We start from the raw sequence: 22,886 nt of genomic DNA, 5'->3' as shown, positions 1-22,886 counted from the left end.
GAAATCTCTAAATACCCAGTTTTTTATAACAATGAATCTAGGTTACCCCACAGATTAAGGTGAATCAGCATTACTTGCTTTTAAAAAAGATGGTGAACGGTAAACACATGTACTAAATGCACAACGAGCAAAAATGGTACAAGTTAAACATTTAAAATTCCACTGGACACAAAATGATAAACAAACGTTTATCATTGTGACAAAAATGCAAATGTCACAACTTAAGTGACAAAAGATACTAAAGTGGAAAAGATTGTGGCAAATAAAATGTTGAAGTGCTGATGAGGACGTGAAATGTTACCTTTTTGGGTTTGGGTTTTTTTGGTTTGTACCTCTCTAGTTCTTTCCACTGGATACAATGAAGCGTACAATTGAACAAAAAGAGGACAGAAGTCTGTGTGAGAGGTTTGACCATAACGGATCTATCCTTATCTTTAAAATCTGTACTATTTGTTGCAAACTTTCCATAAAATGTAACATTGCATCTATTTCCTACAATCCTTCAGATTTTCTTTTCCTTTCGATAAAGAGAGGTACAGAGACAACTTTTGACAGAACTTACACCTTACAACAAACATGGGGGGAATACAATAGGGGCCACATGTGCATTGTAAAGACTTAGTTGTCTGTCTATAGATACAGTGCACTCTTAGAATCCATCAACAAAGATGTGAAGATCACCAAGTTGAACTTAATATAACACCCTAGTTCCACTGTTGTCATGCAAGACAGGAAGGACAGAAGCATGCAAGAACTTTCACCGTACAATCTTTTTCATATTTAACATTTACTCTTCCATTCCTAAGGTCCATACCTCCCGTTATTCCATCATCTAGATGATTACAGTTACACAGATGATTACAGTTACACAAGAAATGACATTCAAGGCACAAACAAAAGAAGAAGACAGTGCAGACGGAAAGACTTGAACATCTATCACTCTCGTCTTCATCACCTTTCCCTTCTTTCTCCTCACAAAATAGTAGCGAAGCAACGACTACAGCCAGCAGGGATGCAAACAGGTGGGTTACATTAACCAGTACAAGTGCCATTTATTATTACACAATTAACGCTAGTTCACCTTTATCCGTGGGATAGCCTAAAGCCGTTCTATCTAAAATCAGGGTAATTAGAGATATCAAGTCAACAGATGGTGGTTTGAGACAGCAATACTTTGCAAATATTGCAATTTGAAACCAACGTCCGTTGACTTGATATCCTTAAATACCCTGTTTTAAAAACGGATATAGGCTACCCCGCGGAAAGAGGTGAACTAGTGTTATGTATACTGTGTCCTGTGAACAATTATGTTGCCATATAATATGTGTTAAGCATGTACAGCTGACAGCAGTGTCCTTGTGTGGGTAACTCTCAATATTGTGCCAAGACGTAGGAACCAATGTGGGCAACTGTAGCTTATCAAATTGTGTGTTTAATTGTGTCAAGCAGTAAGCTGTGGCATTGTTCAATACTAAGATGAAAATAGATGTGATTTTGGTTGATCCTAAGGTCCACTGACAAGAGTTAGTGTATGATAATGCGCTGTCATAGTGACAATGTGTTTTGCACCAGGAAAGTGCTCATTCCATTCTTTTATAAAATCTTACACATAAGGGACAACTTTGCAACAATGTAGCTGAAAAGGAAGGCAAGTTACAAAGGCCACAACCAGAACAAGTATATCTTAGACTAGTATGCAATCCCTATCAAGACAACAGAGGTGTCCCTTCAAGTTGATTTCCAAGGGGGCTGGTACATAGAGAACAAGACATGTTACATGCAGTGTTTGATGATGATGACTTTGGATTTTGAAAGGAGAGAATATCTGGCTTACCTCCTCTTCCTCCCCTTCCTCTTCCTCCTCCTCCTCCCCTCCTGCAGCATCCTCCTCATCCTCATCCATGTCCATCCCTGTGTACTCCCATCCTCTGTACTGGTACGTCACTGTTGAAATGCATGGGACATGTGTCAATCAAAACCCATCCGCCTATCAAACTCATCCTCCTGTCAATCATATTCATCCTCCTGTCAATCAAAGTCATCCTCCCGTCAATCAAACTCATCCTCCTGTTAAACAAAACCCATCCTCCCGTCAATCAAACTCATCCTCCTGTCAATCATATTTATCATCCTGTCAATCAAAACTCATCCAACTGTCAATCAATTTTATCATCCTGTCAATCGGTACTGGTACGTCACTGTAACACATGTCAATCAAACTTGTCAATCAAACTCATCCTCCTGTCAATCATATTCATCCTCCTGTCAATCAAAACTCATCCTTTCTGTCAATCAAAACTTGGCCTCCTGTCAATCATATTCATCCTCCTGTCAATCAAACACATCCTCCTGTCAATCAAATCCCATCCTCATCCATCTCCATCCCTGTGTGAGGAAGTGTAATCCCCCTGCAGTATTGTAACTAGAAACACGTTTCAAATCCTGGGAATCGCATCTCAGTTGGGGTTGCACCCGTCTTTTGGAAGGGATGTAAAATGGGGAACCTTATTTGAGGAGGTGTCTTGAGCATGTTGCAACGTTGAAGGGCTAGCAACCACCTCCTACAGAAAAAGCAAGGAAGCTTGCTGTCCTATGTGCCACTAGGCACTAGAAGGGTCTAAACGAATCAAAGAACTTACTCTCTATCCTGTGGATGGCATCCTCCAGCTGTTTATCCTCAGTCTTCCCCTCCACCTCTATGTCGATGGGCGATAGCGAGGAGGTTCCTGAGATCACAGCCTTCAGCGAGGCCCACTCCCGCTCGAAGTCCCCCCTCTCCTGGCGCCACTGTTCAACCTCTGGGCCCTCGGGGGGTACTGGGGACTGGCAGGGGGGGGGTCAAGAGGAAATAATGGTCAGGGGGGGTTCAAGAGGAAATAATGGTTAGCAATGTTCCTGAGATGACAGCCTTGAGCGAGGCCCACTCCCGCTCGAAGTCCCCCCTCTCCTGGCGCCACTGTTCAACCTCAGGGCCCTCGGGGGGTACTGGGGACTGGCAGGGGGGTCAAGAGGAAATAATGGTCAGGGGGGTTTCAAGAGGAAATAATGGTTAGCGATGTTCCTGAGATGACAGCCTTGAGCGAGGCCCACTCCCGCTCGAAGTCCCCCCTCTCCTGGCGCCACTGCTCCACCTCCGGGCCCTCAGGGGGTACTGGGGACTGGCAGGGGGGTTCAAGAGGAAATTGTTGTCAGCAATTCTTTTGAAGTCATTTGTTTACTTGTTACGATGATATAGATTAGACATCCAGCTATCAAGATACTCTAAATAGCAAGCAACTGTCACTGATGAAAGGTAGTGGATGCTGCCTGAAACGTCTGACCGTTACCAAAATCATGTCCAGTTGCTTGAGTAAGTGCTGTTTGGTGCATCTTTTATTTGATCTGCGTGCTTCTACAAAATCAAAGATGAAGGGGCTATCTTGTATCATAGTGATACAAATCTGGCAGCAAAAAACTATGGAATTTAAACTCAAATGTTGCCCCCAAACACCCAAAAAGACATTTTGAACTTCTAAAACAAGCTTTTGTATGTAAAAGAAATGCTAAATTTTGTTTTGGTGTACTTTGATTCAAAGATGTAAATTTAGCTTGAAAAGCCAAAATACATGATCTACACGTGTCCAAAATTGCTGCTTTAACGTTCTAAGTTATTTCGACAGTAACAAATGCAACTGATGCATGAGAACCCTACATCATTTAAACACATACTACCCATGTTAGATATCACAATGAAACAAGTTGCTTGCATTGTTATTATTTTTCTACATATTTTACATCTTTTTTTTCTTTGGTTTGTTTCAAAGAGAAAGAAGATAAGTGACTCACCACTGGTGGTGGGGTGGGTTCCGGTGGAACTGTAGAGCAGGGAAAAATGGAAAAAAAATGTCAGACATTGTATCAAGGGTGAAAACTCTGTCCTGCATTTCCTTCATGCATTCCTGAATGCTTTATACGTATGTATTGAAGGGTTTCTGTAAGGGAAGGACTGTTAGGTTAGGGAGGAGGAAGTGACTGTTAAAACAAGACACAGCACATACAGGAGGATTCTCTCAATATGTAGTTGGAGAAGGAATGTTCATTATGTCTTTAGTCGTGTTGTTGTATATTGCTTAATCCAATATTTACAGGTGATATATAATGTTATTAAAAAAGTGGCATGTTTGCTTCAAGAAGGGGAAAGAGTTAGTTACAGGGAAATGTCTTTGTACAAAGACAAGACTATTTTACAACATTGTTACAGTAATCCAGAGCATCATTCATTCATGAGAGCAAAATCATCATATCTTTCAATTCAGCTGAAAGGAGTATATCATTAACCTGGAATGAAGCACTTAAACTAGCAGGTAACATTGTGCACATTGTTATAATTATAGCAGGGTTTGGAGGTTAAGTCACAATCAGCAATAAATTTGTCATGGTTAGGCATTATAGAAGCATTACATCAGTAGGCATTTAATAATACAAAGATTATCAAATTGAATATTATAAGTATAGTATTGCAGAAGAAACACATCACTGTCAATACATGTACTTTGCAAATATTTGCCTTAAGTTTGTTTAATTGATAGACAATATAAGGATACATTAAAGTTGCTTGTTTCATGGATTAGTCTTTATCCCATTAATCCAGATTAGAGGAAGCACAGAAAGATAAGCGACAGTTGACCCACATCACTGTTGGTACTTGGCATGCAATTATTGTTTGCCTTGAGTTAATTGATAGAAGACACGTGGAGGATATGTATTAAACTTGTTTGTTTTATGGATCTATGAATTAGCCTTAATCCCAGTCTTAATCCAGTTAATCCAGATTACACACAGCACAGAGAGATTAGCGACAGTCAAACCACATCACATTATTAAAGTTGCTTGTTTTATGGATTTATGCCTTAATCCCATGAATTAACCTTAATCCCCATTAGAAGATTAGCACAGGCAGGTTAGCGACAGTCTCCACGGCACAGCGCTGATTTGCACCCCACAGCCACTCCACTCTGCCACCACGCAGGTTTGCGTTCTACCTTCTTCCTCGACCACAGGCGCTTCAGGCGGCGCGGCCTCGGGTTCTGCCTCGGGCTTCGGGGAGCCGGCCTCTGCCTCTTCTCCTTCCTCCTTCAGCTCTTCCTCTTCGACCTCCTCGTCGATCTGGCTTTTCTCCTCCTCTTTCTCTTTCTCTTTCTCTTCATCCTCATCTTTTGTTATTTTTGAAAAGGAACATTGTATGACGTAAAGATGAGGTAGTGTGACTTTGTGAAGTGTTTAAATGTGATGTTAAAGCTTGCTCTTACATTTCTTTCTTCTTTTACATAAAGTTTTGTTATACAAAAGACAGTCTTTAATTTTTACAGCACTCAGCAGACGCACATGACAAACAAGGCAAGCAGTGCATTCTTTGATTACAATGTAGCTTGGAACGGTTTGGTTTTAGGTTGTATTTCAAGAGAAGGTTTCAATTGAAAGGGTGTATTGGGTTGGGTTGGGTTGGGTTGGGTTGGGTTAAGGTTGAGTCATAGGTTGGTAGCGGTTTTGTTTCAGGAATTCAGCTCCAAGAAGTTAAGATTTTTGGGGGTGACAGAGTTAGTTGAGAAGTGACGGTTTTATTTTACAGGGTTGTTACATTATACTGGTATCCTCCATTACAGTTAAGTGTTAAGTTTTAAAGAAGGCAGTCTTATATGATCAGTAGACTGATCAGACATGCAGATAACAGAAAGTTTTTTTACATCACATTTACTGCAGTCAGTAGAGTCTGTTTGTGTAGAAATGCTGAGATAGCACTTTTATATGTAAGTATCAATGACAGTATGAGAGGCTTGTGCGTGTGTGTTTTGGCTGAAAGAAAATACACAGGCAAAGACCACAGAATTGGCACAACACGACAGCAAAACTTCACAACAATGCTTTACAGGTCAGCGCTCCTGTGAATGTTACAGCAACAGTTATAGAGAGACAGGAAGATGTTTAGTGCAGCGAGGTATTCAGCGTTCCTGTGGAAGTTACAGTAGGTTACCAAGGCCAGGCTTTGTTGATTCAATTAAATGGGCACATTCTCTGGGAATGACAAAACTGGTGTAAGTGTGGCTAAAACGTTGCCTTGCTTATGAAATTCTTCATGATCAGGAAGGTTGAGCAAATGATCAGACACAAAGACAATGGTAATCCAAACAATAGATTCTTCACTTTTGTTCTGGTACATCTCCTTCTTTGACTTAGGCACTCTACAACATTAGTATTCCATTTTTTTAAATTCACGACATATACAATCATGTATTTCCTCATTTTGCAGCTGCTCTGTATGATTTACAGTGTGCTCCAAAACTTCTTCTGTTGAAATGGATAAAAATTGATGCATGTAAGGATGTCATCCATATAACCAAACCAACATGGCCTTAGCCACACAGCGAGATGCCAGTAGGGACAGTCACAACAGTTAGCCGGCCGAGGGTTTACCCCGACCGTCCACGCCACACTGGGTACCTTTCGTCCCCTCCTCTCCCTCCACCTTCTCCCCCTCCCCCTGGGGAGCCTCCTCCCCCTGGGGGGTGGGGGGAACGACCTCCCCGGGGAAGGCTTCGGACGGAGGTTCGACCGGAACCTCGCCTTCTGCGGGCGCAGCCTTCTCGCCATCCTCCTCTGATTGGTTGTGACATTAGTGGTGCATTATGGGTGATGGTGGTGAGGTTAGGTGCGACGACGACGTGATTAGAACGAACAAAACCAATTAATTTAGACATTGAAAATTAGGAATTGGTAAAAATATTTGTATGTTTCATGTATTTTCGTGCACAAGTTAAAGCGCTTGCCAACCAAGCTTTTGGTCATTCCAACTTGACGAGGGTGAGAGGACTGACTGACAGCTTGTTGGTAAGCCCTTAACATAGTGAACTGAAATAGCGTCACATATAAACCTTTATAGAAAAATTAGAAAATTTCACATGCACAATTAGACAATGTCACATGCATGAAAACAGACATGATTATTACATGATCATGCAATTTCATATGAGCATTAGTCCATTCCCAACACACATGCCTGTGCCATTATTGATGAAACACATGCCATTAATAGTTAAAATCATGCAACACATGAAAAATGATGAGAGGTGATATGGATATCATGATGATAACTTTGTTTTAAGTGACCCGCCATGTAGCAAGGGAAACACGGAAGTTAAGGGCGTCAGTCGTGTTAGCCATACGAAAAGGTATGTCACCCTATAAGGGGCGATATAACCCTGTTGCGTGTAAGCATGTCGACCAATGATGATGATGAGCCTTGTTCACGGGTTCTGAAGTCAGTGGTCAAAGCCTGGCACTAAGAGTATTAACTGGGCTGAACCTAGGGCAGTTTCAGGGTCTTTTTGTCTTTCTCAATTTCTTCAATAAAATGGACGACAGGTGTCTCACCATCGCTGAGTTCTCCCGCCTCGATCTTCCTGCGTCTTTCCTCCTCCGCTGCCTGTCTCTCTCGTTCCTCTTCTTCCTTCCTGGCACGTTCTTCCTCCAGTCTGGAAGGTACAAGACAGGGGTTATTCAAATTACAATGTGTCACAATATGTTGGTGTCATGTTGGTGTCATGTTGGCATAACAGTTAGGGTGTGTTTCCTTACACGCTCCTCTTCTAGTCTGTATGGTACAAGACAGGGGTCATGTTTTACAATGGTGTTAAAACAGGCTTTTAGCCAGGCACACATCATGGCATTATTTGGACACCCTAATCTTACACTAACAAGAAATTTGACGCACTAAACGCCCAGAGCAGATCCTCTGACAAGCATGAAATTCTGATGAAAACCAGGGATGACAGCCTTCTACTGTCACCTCTTTAACAGCATTTTTGCCCCTCAGGATTATAACCTAAGAATGCACAATTTTAACTCAAAATTATAAAAAAAAACATTGCACCATGGATGTTGGATGCCTCTGCTCTTCCTCTAGTCTGTATGGTGCAACATATGGGCCATGTTTTACAATGGTGTTGCAAGATGTTGGTGTATTGTTGGTGTCATGTTGGCATAACAGTTAGGGTGTTTGGTCCAGATCCCAGAGGTCCCAAGTTCGATACTTGGCATACCACCAATGTTGTGCCCTTGGTAAAGGCAATTTACACCACTTTCCTCACTCCAACTAGGTGTGAAAATGGCTACATTGTAAACTTTTACATTAGTTTGTGCTAAGCAATTCACAAGGAAAATTTCACTAACTATGATTGCTGTAACACTTGAGTTGCAATAAGAAGTTCCTACACGTAATTTATGACATGGCATCTAAGTGGTTTGGTTAGCTGACACAAGATTAAGGGGCCTTGTTCCCTTGGGAGGCACTTCAGAACACTTTCCTCACTCCACCCATGTGTGAAAATGGGCACCTGACTTTGGTTGGGAAGGTAAAAGGCGGTAGAAGGAGAGGGATGAGTTTTGCCTAGCAGTACCATGCCCAAGACATTGTATATAACAACCCACTGTCCCTATGGCCTCCAAAACGCTACTTTTACCATGTTTTTTGTTAGTTGGTAACTGGGAGATCCCGATTCAATCCTGGGAAGGGCATCTCAGTTGGGGTTGCAGTGTCTTTCGGAATGGACTTAAAATGGGGGTCCAATATTTGGGAGCTATGGTCTTGTTTGATTGGTAAAAGTGATGTATGTCTTATGATAATAAAGGGTTATTGTCCATGCAAAGGAAATGGTTCTGTCCGAGGCGCTGAAATCCTATGACCCGACTTTCAGAAGGGGTCCAGTGTTCGGGGAGGTGCCTCAAGCATGTTAAGGGGAGGGGCTAGCAACCCATCCCTATAAAAATATACCCTGCTACTGAAACAAGGAAACGTTCTGCTATATGTGCCACTGGGCTTTACAAGGGTGCAAACAAACAAAGGAAACTCACCTGGCCTCCTCACTTAAGAGTTAGTCTTCCACTGGTCGTGACAGAGAGGACAGATGCTATGTACAGTATTTACAGGTTCATTGTACCGGGGAAATTCCCCTCGCTGTTTTCGACAAGCACTATGAACAGTGAACCACGTCCCTTCTTAAGAACTGCAACCCTTTCCGGTAGCTTGCATGTTGGGTGAGCAAAACAGCCAGAATCGAACTCACGGCTCCTAGTTCCAGAGAGAGGGCCACTAACCACTTGATTACGCATGCTACCTACATGTACAAACAAACGCTAACTCACCTGGGCTAGCAACCCCTCACTGTAAAAACATATACCCTGCTACAGAAACAGCAAGGAAACTTGCTGACCCATATGCCACTAGGCACTTTCATTCGTCCCATAGCCTTTTAATCAGCCGTAGGCTGATTAATTAGCCGTAGGGGCAGCACAACATGTTGTGCTGTATCAATAGGCATTTTAGTCCCCTAGCGGCGCCTATCTCCTCTCCAGGTCACTGGGCACTACAAGGGTCTAAACAAAGGGATGCTAACCCACCTGGCCTCCTCGGCAGCCTTCGCCTCTGCTGCCGCCTCTTCCACCCTCCTGGCTCTGACCTTCTCGTCGACCTCCTCCTGGTTGACCTTGTACCAGCGCTTCAGCAGGTACGCGCCGTTCTCGCTGCCGTCCCGCAGACAGACGACGTCGTCAGGGCAGATGTTCTTGTCCACCATGGCCGCCCATTGGTCACGGTTGTTTGGGAAGTTGTCCAGGATCCACCCACCAAAGCTGGAGAGAAATACGTTGATGTAGCTTAGACATCCAGGTAATAAGATATGCCAAAAAGTAGTCACTCAAGCAACAAGATATGGTTTTGGAAACGGTCAGACATTTCAACTACTATCCAGTAGTTTTCGTCAGTGACGCTGAAGATATCTTGTTGGAGAGGGTTTATAGCTAATGTAGCTTTTGGGCCTTTAAAAATTGTCTTCCACCCACTTTTCATTATTGATTCATAGTTAGGATAAACCTGTTCTTCAAGTAGATCTTCAATTCACAGCTAGGATATATAAACCCTCACTGACAAAAACTACTGGATAGCAGTCAAAATGTCTGAGCATTTCCAAAACCATATCCAGTTGCTTGAGTAACTACTTATTAGTGTACAGAACTAAGTCATTCAAAATAAATCATAAACTCTCAACAATTCACATTGAATCGTGGGGCCAGTCAGAAACTGGACACTGAACAGGACTAATTTGTAAGAGGTATAAAGGAGGCCATTTACATCAGGGTACTCCAGTCATCACTGAAGAGAGACAGTGGGCATTATAAACTTTTTAACAATTGCTGAATGTTTTTAAAATCATTAAACAGTTGCTTGAGTAACTGCTTTTTGGCTTAAACATATCACCCTGTTTTTACAAAGCATATATACGTAGAGTTACCAACCTAGAATTGATGTGTTCAAAAATTTGTACTTTCCCAGAACTATTGTAGAGAGGAATTTGTTATCACCAAGTACAGTAGGGGCCTCTTCTTTGGGTAGTTTTAAAGAACGCTTGCAGATAGATGTGCAAAAGTAAGGTGTGATGGCTTGTTTGGTGTAATATAACCAGCTGCTGCCGCGCCGCGTGCCTGCAAAGCTGGTGTGTTACCCCGAACGACAGTTATACCATCTATATAGAACAGAGACAGATACGTACTGTACAAAGCTGGTGTCTTATAACCCAAAATGGTTTACCAGTGATGTAGAACAAACAAACTTGAGACAGAAACTCACAAGGGCCCCTCTGGGTTCTTCATGCGGAGGTTATTCTCCACTTCCTTGATCTTCTCCTCCATGACTTCCACATACACATCAGGCGGGATGGTGATGGTCTGCTTCTCCGCCTCCTTCACTGCATCTTCCACCATCTTCTGCACCTCAGGGTGGTTAGCATCAACTGGGAGACAAGGAAACAGTTTTTTAAAAATGTACTGATAGTGGGTTGAAACTGCCCAACAAGACCAGTTGGGGGACCAATAAAATCTGGTCTTTGTAGACAGGTAGTCACTGTCTTTGTGGTCTATGGGAAAAATATCTATCTGTGGGGTAAACATATTTTCCACCATCTTCAACATCTTGATACACAGTAAAACTGCCCATTGAAAGAAGAATATTTGAGAGATCAATGAAATCCAGTCTTTTACATGTGGTCATTATAAGTGTTCTTAATGCTAATGTCAACGGGAAAAATTGTCTATCTACGGAGTAAAACATGATATATTTTGTACAGATTTTTCTTATTAGCCTTGATACTAATCTTTTGGTACCAATGTTTTGGTGGATGACTCAATGTACAATCAATATGGCACAGTTTGAACTTCATCATTTTATTTTGGAACTTTGAGCTTTAGGATAAAACAAGGGAGCCTTACCAACGATGGGCTCAGGTTTTGGTGGTGGCTCTTCTTTGCTCTCTGTAAAAGAAAAGGCAGGTTAGGAAGACATAATGGTTCTGTAGGTACAAGCTCCTTACAGGAAAGGGAAATAGAAAAGAAAGAAAATACTACTGGTACTGCTCGTATGGCCCTGATGGAAAGTGAGATGGGGTGAGAGAGAAAAGGTTATTAACATAAGAGTTAGCTATTGTATAGCCTAGTATTGTCACCACTGTGGTGAAAGTATGGTAAGTTATCAAAGCAGAAGACTTGGTGATGACAGGAGAAGAAAGCTGTACTCTTAAAACAACCCTGATGAAAAATAGCACACTGGTGAGGTGGGTGAGAAAGAAAGGGATTAACATATAAGGGTTAGCTATTGTATAGCCTAGTGTTGGTCATCATTCTGGTGAAATTACAGTAATTTTATCACATCAGAAGACTTGGTGATGACAGGAAGAAGACATTCGTACTCTTAAAACAACCCTGGTGAAAAAATAGCACACTGGTGAGGTGGGATGGAAAAGTGTGAACATTAAAGACAATAAAGACTTATCATATGCAGAAGGGGGTTATTGCATGCAGAGGGGGTGCTAGCAATAGCGGGAAGCACAGCCTGGGTACCACCCCTCCCTCACCGGTGGTCTCTTCCATTGGCTCTTCCGCTGGTTGGTCTCCCTCCCCCTCCTGATCCTCTTTCTCTCCTTCTTTCTCTCCTTCTTCCTTCTCTCCCTCCTCAGTTTTCTCCTCTTGTTCTTCTGCAGGTTTTTCCTCTCCTAAAGCATGCAAGGCCTCTAAATGTAACTACATGAAGCACTCCCTAAAAGTCTGCCATTCTAGCAAAAGGAAAGCTCTGCTGACTAACAATAACAGGGAAGTTATTTTTGCATGGAATGAGCTTTAATTCTATCAGCTGACATCTCTAACTGGTTAGAAGGAAAAAAAGTATTGAAAGTATAGCTGCTGTCTTACATATAATATATGTAACACTAAATGGAGAAATTTTCAAACTGACTACCTGTCTGCAAATGAGAAAATCTGTGTATGAGCTTTTTAATCTCTTTCTAAGGACTTCAACTTCTCTCTGCTCAAAAAATGTCTTCTACATTGACTAGCTCTCTAACTGTCAACATATAGACATCTAAGCCTGTCTGTCTGTCTACCTGTGACAACAACTTCAAAAAATTGTGTATGAGCTTTGTTCTGTCTTAAGAATTAAAGTTCTGTCTATATTTAAATCAGTGTTTATTTCTCCTAGGCTAACTACCTCACTGATTGTCACATCTTCTTCTTTCTAAGCCTGTCTACCTGTCTGCCTGCCAGAAAGAAAACATGCATAAGAGGTACCTCTTTGACTGTCAACGGTAACATCTTTAATTTTTCAGCCTGCCTGTCTGCCTGTGAGAATGAAAACTTGTGTATGAGGTACTCTCTGACTGTCAACGGTAACATCTTTAATTTTTAAGCCTGCCTGTGTATCTGCCTGCCATAAAGAAAACTTGTGTATGAGGTACCTCTCTGACTGTCAATGGTAACATCTTCAATTTTTAAGCCTGCCTGTCTGCCTGTGAGAATGAAAACTTGTGTATGAGGTACTCTCTGACTGTCAACGGTAACATCTTTAATTTTTAAGCCTGCCTGTGTATCTGCCTGCCATAAAGAAAACTTGTGTATGAGGTACCTCTCTGACTGTCAACAGAAACATGTTGTTTCTAAACCTGCCTGTCTGTCTGTCTGTCTGCCTGACTAGGGTTTCTGTCTGCCTGTGAGAAAAGAGAAGTTGAGTATGAGGTACCTTCCTCGCCGCCCTCCCCTTCTGAGTCCTTAGCAGCCTCCTCTGTGGGTTCGTCTGTCTCTGCAACATCTCCCTTTTCGGACACAGCTGGGAATAAACAGGAAATAAAATAAATCTTACCCAACCATACAGCTAGCTACATTTATGCATTTACCAAGTGAGAGAAAGTCAAATATACTGGAGTAGATTAGAGATTCATATGTACATATAAATTTATATGATTGTTACCATGTGACCTGTACCCAGTTCGGCAAAAATGTGCAATAAAGGTCTTCATTTATTCATTCATTATAAAGTGGCAAGGTGGTCTTGGGGTTGTCGACCTAGGATCAAAAAGTTAAGGGTTCAAGTCCCTAACAGGTGTATTTCGCATCTGTACTTACTATCCTCCTTCTCCGCAGCCTCCTGCTCCAGCCTCATCTTCACCAGGTTGATGGAGGACTCCAAAGTCTCCTCCCGAACCTTCTGGACCATCTTCTCCTTCTCCATCTCTATACGAGGCTTGATCAGCTCCTGCATGCTCAACACCTGCAGCAAGACGACACACCTGTCAGTCTTTCTTCAAGGTAGGTAATTGTTTATAATTGATCCCTTTGTGGTACATACTCGAACAATGAAACCCCATTTTGCGCCCATTCTGAAAAACAAATGCAGTCCCAACTGAGATTCCCTACCCAGGATTGAACTGGGGTCTTCCAGCTACCAAGGGCACACCAACTAATTTCCTTGGTTCTCGGATTTTTAACATAAAAACATAGCAAGCATATCTTCTAGTCTTTCTTCAAGGTAGTAGTTACTGTTACAGTTACGGTAGTAGTGTTTGAGACATACAGTGTTATATCAGACTGTTGAGGTTATACCAGCTCTTACGGGGTGACATACCCTTTCTTCTAGCTGATTTCAATGTAGGTATTGTTGTTATTGTTCACTAACGGTAGTGCCTATAGTGGGACATAGGGCAGCAAATTTCCATGTGTTTCAGTAGCAGGATATATATTACTTGAACATACTCAAGGCACCCTGAAACCCTGTTTTGCATCCCTCATAAAAGACAGGTGAAGCCCCAACTGAAATATCCTACCCAGGATTGAACCAGTGCCTCCCAGTTACCAACTACCTAGAACTGTGAGGTTGCTAACAGTTGAGACATAGAGACAACACTCTTACAGCATATGATTGATTACATTTGCCGATTAACTATCATATTCCTAAAATCAAACAAAAGATTATAAGAAAGAAACCAAACTTACCACAGCATTGTACTTCTGAGCCAGTAGGTGACACAGGGAAGTCTTGCCCGAGGTGGGAGGTCCAGTCACCACTAGCTTACAGGGGGGCCTGGGCAGGGGGGGTAGTAAGTAGGGCCGGGGGTTCTTCAAGAACTTCTCCATGGCCTCTGGTGAAGACAGCACGTAGATCTTGTCCAGGAAACTGCAGGAACAAAACCAAGATGGTGTCACTTTGATCAAAGGTAGAGGTAGGCATTATTGACATATCATCATCATCATCATCCGGTTGGGCTGGTTGCACGGATGAACATTACTCTATCTCTCCATCCTTTCCTATCCTCCATAACCTTGGGCAAATTTTCCACTGCACTGCAAGCTGACATATATCTAACATCATTTGTTTATTCAGACTCTTGTAGTGCCTAGTGGCACACAGTGTAGCAAGTTTCTTTGCTCTTTTGACAGGGTATGTTTTACAGGGAGGGTTGCTATCCCTTCCCCTTTAACATGCTCGAGGCATATCCTCAAACATGGGACCCCACATTTTACATCCCATCCAAAAGACTGGTACAACCTCAACCGAAATTCCCTATCCCCAACCAAAATGCCCAACCTAGGATTTGAACTGAGCTCTCCCAGTTACCAACTAATTTGAACCATGAGCTCAACTGTGAGTCTGCTACCAGTTGCACTACATAGGGACACAGAATCTTTCAAAATCAAATACAATTAAATCTCTGGAACTGGATAAAAACGGAGATTTACTTCCAGATGTTAAGAGTAACATCCATCAATTTTCTTCAGCATCACTAGAATGAACTGGCAGAAACAATTCAATACAAGTACATCTAACATGCTTGTTTACCTGGATGTCCAACCTTTATAAATGTAGAATCTGTTATAATCTGTCCTACCTGACAGCGAATTCTGGTTTCCCCTGGACCAGGTTTCCCTCCGACATGGCGACGGGACACACCCGTAACCAACGGCTACGTCTCCAGCGGAATCGTGGCGCGACGGTCTCCTTACTCGCGAGCGTCCGGAGCAGCTCCTCTGTCTCCATGTCCTCTGGGAGCTCCTCCTCCTCCTGGGGCATAAGTTATGGTTCAATTTGTTAGAAACCAACTCTGTGTTCTCACCATGAATATTTCACAGCATAGGGGCATCTTAGTGTGTGTCAACGTCACATGCAGGGCTCGAAATACCACCTGTGTGTTAGTGCAGGTAAAATTGGAGCTGTGCAGGTATTTCTGGTGCATTTTGATGGCCGCATTTAGTGCCATAGAGCCAACATCTGTTACCTTTGTTATATAACAACAGAAAAGCCCCCTACACTGGTTAAAACTAGCCTGGGTACCATCCGGAAAGAAGTTTGCTCCGGCGTTCATTATATACTATAAACAGTCGCTTCTAGCTCTGACATTCATTATGCACTACATACAGTCGCTTCTCTGTGCTTCCGTCTGGGAACGCGGACCATCTTTACGTCTGGAATCGTCCAAATTTTGGAAGCAGGCGCTGATTGGTCCCTACACATGAGCGAAATATGGAATGGACTCAAGAGCTCGTTCGATCAGACGTTCCAACACTGGACAAGCCCTCCGCCCGCTCGTGGGAGGCCTGTTGTCATCGAACAAGCGCTCTAGAACCTATTCCTAGATTCGCTCATTTACTGACATTACCGCCAAACGGTTTGAATGGGCACATCTCCAGACGGATAGCAGAAGCGAACGTAGGATCGAACTATTATCCGGATGGTACCCAGGCTAGGTTAAAACAGCACAGGGGTCCAAATCACAGCATAGGGGCCCAAATCACAGCGTAGGGGCCCAAGTAACAGCGTAGGAGCCCAAATAACAGCATAGGGGCCAAAATCACAGCATAGTGGATCCAATCACAACATAGGGGCCCAAATCACAGCATAGGGGCCCAAATCACAGCATAGGGGCCCAAATCACAGCATAGGAGCCCAAATAACAGCATAGGGGCCCTAATCACAGCATAGGGGCCCAAATAACAGCATAGGGGCCAAAATAACAGCATAGGGGCCCAAATCGAGATAAAGACACCAATAAGTTAGTAAGAAGAGACAATGTTTCACCTGGTCGTGGAGTCTGATGGGCACAGCGGCACGGCGCAGGATGAATGTGTCCAGTTTGGTCATGAGCTGGGAGAAGAGGAGGCGATGGTTGCTGTTGGCGTCCAGCTCGATCAGGTACTGCTGGTCATGGTCTGCCATGTAGTCCTGGGGGAGAACGGAAAGTAGTGTTTTAGAAAAACAACTACTACTTCAGTTTTTGACTAAAAACTTGGTAGTCTCACAGGCAGACAGACAGACAGACATATAGACAGACAGGCTTTGCAACATGAGGTTTCTTTTGATGGTCAGGAAGGTAGACATTGGTTTAAATAGAGAGAACCTGAATTCATTAGAAAAATGGGAAAAAGGCTCATACAAAAGTATTCTTTTCTGACAGGTCAATGGCAGGGTTAAAAACTTAAAGATGTTTCAGTCAGAGGCCAGCTAGAGTAAGAGATACTTATTTGAATGGAGAGATCGTCCTCAAGGAACACAAGTGTGAAAATTGGAGGATGTGACTTGAACATAGCTCTAGTGTCCTGAGCATGTTGTCCTTGTACTCCTGTATGTTGTGTGTGATGTAGGGTTAGGGGTTAGGGTTAAGGGTTAGGGGTTAGGTGATGAGTAGTTACCTCTAGTGTCCTGAGCATGTTGTCCTTGTACTCCTGTATGTTGTGTGTGATGTAGGGTTAGGGGTTAGGGTTAAGGGTTAGGGGTTAGGTGATGAGTAGTTACCTCTAGTGTCCTGAGCATGTTGTCCTTGTACTCCTGTATGTTGTGTGTGATGTAGGGTTAGGGGTAAGGGTTAGGGTTAGGGGTTAGGTGATGAGAAGTTACCTCTAGTGTCCTGAGCATGTTGTCCTTATACTCCTGTATGTTGTGTGTGATGTAGGGTTAGGGTTAGGGTTAGGGGTAAGGGTTACGGTTAGGGGTTAGGTGATGAGAAGTTACCTCTAGTGTCCTGAGCATGTTGTCCTTGTACTCCTGAATGTTGTGTGTGATGTACTCTGGCAGGTCTTCTACTCTCTTCACCAGTCGGGCCAGAATCTCTGGGTCCAGCTCTGGGGGCATCCCTTCATCCCCCTAATGAAACAAACAAACAAATAAATAAACAAATGCAGACATCCCTTCATCTGCTGGTCATTTAACAAACAGGAATTCAGCACCAAGGCCTGGACTCTTTTATTGGCACATATCAAACAAGCACATCCAGTCAGTACCAAGGACAGGAATTCAATGTCCGGGCATATGTGTTGGTAGCACAAGTTAGGATTGTTCTTTAACTGTAGCTGTATAAGTAACATAGGTGTTAAACATGATAACCATTACCATTCATCTGTCCCTGCCATATGAAAATTTGGTATCCAGCATAGTTGAATAATCTGACAAGCTCGCCCTTTATAGCTACAATACAACAATGGAGCAATTGTGTTCAACATTTTTACTGTCCTTTCCTTCCAAAAAGCTCATGGATTTACAGATGAAAACATTTTACTTCAAATCTTTGTCATAATTAAGTATATGATTATGGACTAATAAAAGCATCAAAGCATGAAACTGTTTGTTCAGCATATTTTCTATAAGTGTTATATTTTAGAGTTTGAAGCACAAACAAACCATCCTAACAAATAGACCATCCTTCTCACCTCTTCTCCCTCCCCTTCTTCCTCCTCTTCTTCCTCTTCCTCCTCCTCCTCCTCACCCTCCCCCTTCTGTGCCTTGGGTTCTGGCTTCTCTGGGTTCCAGATGTCCTCTGGGTAGAGTTCGTTAGTAAGGGGGTCCACTCTCTGTCCCAGTCTCCGTCTCTCCAGGTCCTTGTCGGGAATCTGAGGACAACAAGAAACAATTGATCCACTGCTCACTGAGTCATGTGCTCTATCTGCGTAACGTGACGTCCCGACAGCAGTGGACTGTTCATTCCTTTACAAAGACTGGTGCTGTTCAGTCAAAAATTTGGGTGAGTCCAATTTTTATGTTGGACAGTTTAACTAGTCCAATAATATTCAGTAGCGCTACTGTTGAGTGTACTCTGCAATGGATGATATGCGCATGCGTGAAGAGAGAAGACATGTCTCAACTTGCTCCCGTTCCCAATCCAGTCAATACTGGTTTTTAACTTTAGTTCTATGTGTTTTTAGCTCGTGGCTATTTAGTTTTTAGCTGTGTAAAGAGTTAGTTCGTCTCTGGAGTAGTTTTTAGCAGATTTTTTTTTAGGGCTCCAGGCGCATTTTTGAGGAATTTTAGAGGAGACCGCGTGGTGTCCTGTTCGGCGCCATATTGAAAAATTTTAGTCGTCGAGCCTTTCTCCACTCTAGTGTCAGTGCTATTGTCTCTTGACGGGGTGAACTAGCAGTTTTTCGGACTAAACGAGTAGGCCCGGCATTGAGTCAGGATTTCGCGGTTGACGAGTCCCAGTTCCACGTAGGAGGCACCGGGAACCGCGGTGGGGACTCGTACCCCCTCCCCGGCGAGTCACAACGAGCGTCAGGAGAACAGCTTCCCCGGCAGGAACCGCCGTGTGCCACAGTGTCGCTGTCTTCCGGAGGGCAACGTCGTGTACCGGTGTTCCGCGGCGGGAAAAGCCGAGTAAAGGATGCCAACAACGAGGCTCCAGGGAAAGAGGTCGGCTTCCGACCGCACGGCCGCAAACGGGTCGTCGGAGGCGTCAACAAGCCTCACTAGCCGTCAAAGAAATAAGAAAAGAGTAGCACAGCCTAAAGAAAATGTAGAGCACAAAACCTACCAGAGTAGGCAGGAAGCAGTGGTTGACGTGCAAAAGAGTCAAGCGGGTATTATATGTGGTAACCATGGCAAATTGTCAGAACGGAAACAAGGTAAGCGAGTTCCCTTACCTGAGGTTCCGGAAATTGAGACAGAGGAAGCAAATAATGCCAGTGATTCATGTTTCTGTGGTAGCGAGCATATAGAAGGAGGGCAGTGGATTTACTGTGATTCGTGTAGTTTCTGGTGGCACAGTTCTTGTGCTAAATTGTCAGATAGCACTGTTTCCTTTCTTGCCAAAAATAGTCTAGATTTCACTTGTGCAGCGTGTATTATGGGTGATATGGATGCAAAAGTAAGAAACAAAAGGGATGTAAACAAGGATCGCATAGTGGAGTCGGTAGTAGGCACCTTAAGGGATGTCACTAAGAAGTTAGACGAGCTGTTGGGGGATGTCACTACAGAACCTGAAGTAGAGGTTGGGAGGGATGAGGGTACTGTGTCCTCAAATGTCAACACGACGACAGAAGAGGATGCAGTAGCTACCATGGTAGGAGACTACATCAGTAATGTTAGGAGGGAAGCCAGTGTGGCAAGTCATAACGGTGGAAGGAGGGACGAAAGTATAGTTACAGTAGAGGATTACATTGAAACAGTACGTAGAAAAAACAACATAATCTTACACAATGTTCCTGAGTCGTCGACTGACGACCACGACACAGTCTTTACTCAGAATGTGGCTAGGGAACTGGGTATTGAAAACTTGTTGATCCAGAAAACCACGAGATTAGGTAAGGTAACTCCCGGCAAAAACCGGCTGTTGCTTGTATCTCTAAACGATCCATCTGACAGATACCACTTGTTGAAAGGGGCCAAGCTGCTTAACAACAGCAGTAGCTTTAAGAACATTTTCATTGCACCAGACTTGACTAGGAAGGAAAGGGAAATCAGCCGTAGGCAGCGTGAGGAAAAGCGCCAGTGTGGTTTGGTGGGGGAGAACAATAGAAATAGAATATGACAGGCAGACGAGGATGGGCACAACACTACACAGGATGGGGGGGAACCCTTCTATTGTAATGACAGGCCATTGTCAGTATTATACACAAACTCTGACCAATTTCCCAACAAGCGGGAGGAATTGATGTTTTCTATAGCAAATGACCCACCAGATTTGATTGTTTTGACTGAAGTAATTCCGAAGGCTCAAGTTAACCCACTCAGAATGTGTACAATAGCTCTGGATGGGTACGAGATTTACACAAATTTTGATCCTGACGAGCTAAATCTTGGACCCAGTGGGACCAGGGGCATAGCTATATATTTCAAGAAATCACTCAGCTTACAGGTGCGGGTACTCGACTATGGCTCTGTGGGATTCCATGAACAGTTATTTCTGAACTTTGGGTTGGGAAATCAGGTCTCCTTAATTGTAGGATGTGTGTATAGGAGCCCATCCTCTGAGCCAGTAGATAGCACTACCAAACTCTGCAACTTACTGTCTAGGGTGTGTAAGGAGAACGCCAAGCATGTTGTTATTACTGGGGATTTTAACATAAAGGAGATTGATTGGTGTAGTGGGATGTCGACAGTGGGTACAGGTCACCATGGTCAGTTGCTATTGGATTGTCTGAATGACAACTTCCTCACACAACATGTCATGGAACCCACTAGACACAGGCTAAACCAGCAACCTTCAGTCTTAGACCTGGTAATTACAAATGAAGTCATGACTATAGGTAATCTTCAGTATGCACCCGGGCTGGGGAGAGGGGATCATTGCTGCTTAACTTTTTCCATAGACTGTGTGTTTGACAAAACCACAGAGTCTTTGCCAAGACGAAACTTTGGGAAAGGCAACTATGGGAAGGCTAAGGAGGACCTCAGCAAAGTAGATTGGGACGAAATGCTGGGGGATCTGGATGTGACAGGAGCATGGTCTCAGTTCTGTGGTATCGTTGGGAAGGTTGTAGATGACTGCATACCTTTGACGAAACCCAAACAGAAACCAAACAAGCTGTACATGAATAGACAGGCAATGAGGGCTAGAAAGAAAAAAAGTAGGGCATGGTCTAAGTGGGCAAAGTCTGGTAAAGTTTATGACTACGTGAGGTATGCTAAGGCAAGGAACTATTTGAGGTCTTTGACAAGACAACTATGTAGTTCGTACGAACGAAAGCTAGTTAAGGATTTGAAAAGTAATCCCAAAGTGTTCTGGCGGTATGCAAAATCTCGTATGAGTACCAGACCCAAGATAGCTAGTCTTGTTCAGCCTGATGGCAATATAGCAGAGTCAGACTACGACAAAGCAGATGTATTAAATAAATACTTTGCCAGTGTGTTCACTAATGAGGACATGGCCAATATTCCCAGTATGAGTACCAAACCAGGAGTTCAAACCCTTGATAGGATTATGACCAGTCAGGAAATAGTTAGGGATAAACTTGCCAACTTAAACCCTGCCAAGTCGGCGGGTCCAGATGATTTGCACCCAAGTCTTTTGAAGGAACTAGCTGACCAGTTAGCTTACCCGCTTACACAAATATTCAATAAATCACTAAGTGTTGGGAAACTACCTAGAAATTGGAAAGAGGCACATGTAACACCCATACACAAGAAGGGCAGCAGGACTGAGCCTGGTAACTACAGGCCAGTCAGTTTGACGTCCGTGGTTGGGAAGGTGTTGGAATCAATCATTCGAGACATTTTGGTGGATCATTTTATGGTTAACAATCTTTTCACTGACTCACAGCACGGTTTCGTCCCTAAAAGATCATGTACAACCCAACTATTAGATGTCATGAATGATTGGTCCCTAAGCCTGGAGAGGGGTGAATCAGTCGACTCTGTATATTTGGACTTTAAGAAGGCCTTTGATTCTGTGCCCCACCAGAGGTTATTAGTGAAGCTTAAAGCATATGGAATTGATGGTACACTTCTTACATGGATGCGAGACTTCTTACACCAAAGAAGACAGAGGGTTGTGATAAATGGTTCACAGTCTCCTTGGTGTGAAGTTACAAGTGGCATTCCGCAGGGTAGTGTACTTGGGCCGACTCTATTTGTTGTCTATATAAATGACTTACCCGATGTGATAACAAGCACAGTTAAGATTTTTGCAGATGATAGTAAAATTTACCGACCCATCTGTTCACATGCTGACCAGGTGGCTTTACAGCGTGACTTATGTGCGGTGGAGCACTGGTCAGAAATCTGGCAGTTACCCTTTAACGCTGGCAAGTGTAAGATTCTACATCTTGGAAGTAAGAACCAGAGGGCTAAGTACACACTAGGTGGTCATGAGCTAGAGCAAACTAGAGTTGAGAAAGATCTAGGTTTGGCAGTGGATGATCAGCTTAAGTTTCATGTTAATACTGCAGCAGCAGCTCTGAAGGGTAACCAGGTTTTAGGGCTAGTGAAGAGAGCGTTTACCAATTTAGATGAAAGTTCAGTACCCATTTTGTATAAATGTATGGTCAGGCCACACCTGGAATATGCAAATGTGGTCTGGGGTCCCCATTTTAGTACTGACCAAAAGATTATAGAGAGAGTCCAGCATAGGGCAACAAGACTGGTTCCCTCGCTGAAAGGGATGCCGTATAGTTCCAGACTCAGAAAGTTAAAACTACCAACTCTCAAGTACAGAAGAGAAAGGGGCGATATGATTCAGCTCTATAAGATCATGACCAAAAAAGAGCGAATCGATCCCGAGAGCTTCTTTGAGCTAGGAAACCTCGACAAAACAAGGGGTCACTGCTTCAAGATT

The 22,886-nt window shown here is 43.3% G+C and overlaps 1 protein-coding gene across 1 annotated transcript in view; it reads right to left on the bottom strand.

Annotated features, from left to right (window-relative positions):
- Positions 1-22,886, bottom strand: part of LOC118422377 (adenylate kinase 9-like) — a 41,912-nt gene that overhangs the window by 14,976 nt on the left and 4,050 nt on the right. The window contains exons 7-22 of the mRNA XM_035829897.1: positions 18,049-18,228; positions 17,354-17,485; positions 16,424-16,567; positions 15,237-15,409; positions 14,344-14,524; positions 13,477-13,621; positions 13,094-13,180; positions 11,937-12,092; positions 11,296-11,337; positions 10,658-10,820; positions 9,433-9,663; positions 7,408-7,508; positions 3,826-3,854; positions 2,919-2,992; positions 2,640-2,749; positions 1,835-1,944 (exon numbers count right to left, since the gene is read on the bottom strand). Of these exons, the coding sequence (XP_035685790.1) occupies positions 1,835-1,944; positions 2,640-2,749; positions 2,919-2,992; positions 3,826-3,854; positions 7,408-7,508; positions 9,433-9,663; positions 10,658-10,820; positions 11,296-11,337; positions 11,937-12,092; positions 13,094-13,180; positions 13,477-13,621; positions 14,344-14,524; positions 15,237-15,409; positions 16,424-16,567; positions 17,354-17,485; positions 18,049-18,228 (2,058 nt within the window). The remainder of the gene's footprint in view (positions 1-1,834; positions 1,945-2,639; positions 2,750-2,918; positions 2,993-3,825; positions 3,855-7,407; positions 7,509-9,432; positions 9,664-10,657; positions 10,821-11,295; positions 11,338-11,936; positions 12,093-13,093; positions 13,181-13,476; positions 13,622-14,343; positions 14,525-15,236; positions 15,410-16,423; positions 16,568-17,353; positions 17,486-18,048; positions 18,229-22,886) is intronic.

This window comes from Branchiostoma floridae, chromosome 9 (genome assembly GCF_000003815.2).
Source record: "Branchiostoma floridae strain S238N-H82 chromosome 9, Bfl_VNyyK, whole genome shotgun sequence".
Lineage (NCBI taxonomy): Eukaryota > Metazoa > Chordata > Leptocardii > Amphioxiformes > Branchiostomatidae > Branchiostoma > Branchiostoma floridae.
Note: the sequence above shows the minus strand (reverse complement) of the source record. Positions and strands in the feature narration are given on the sequence as shown.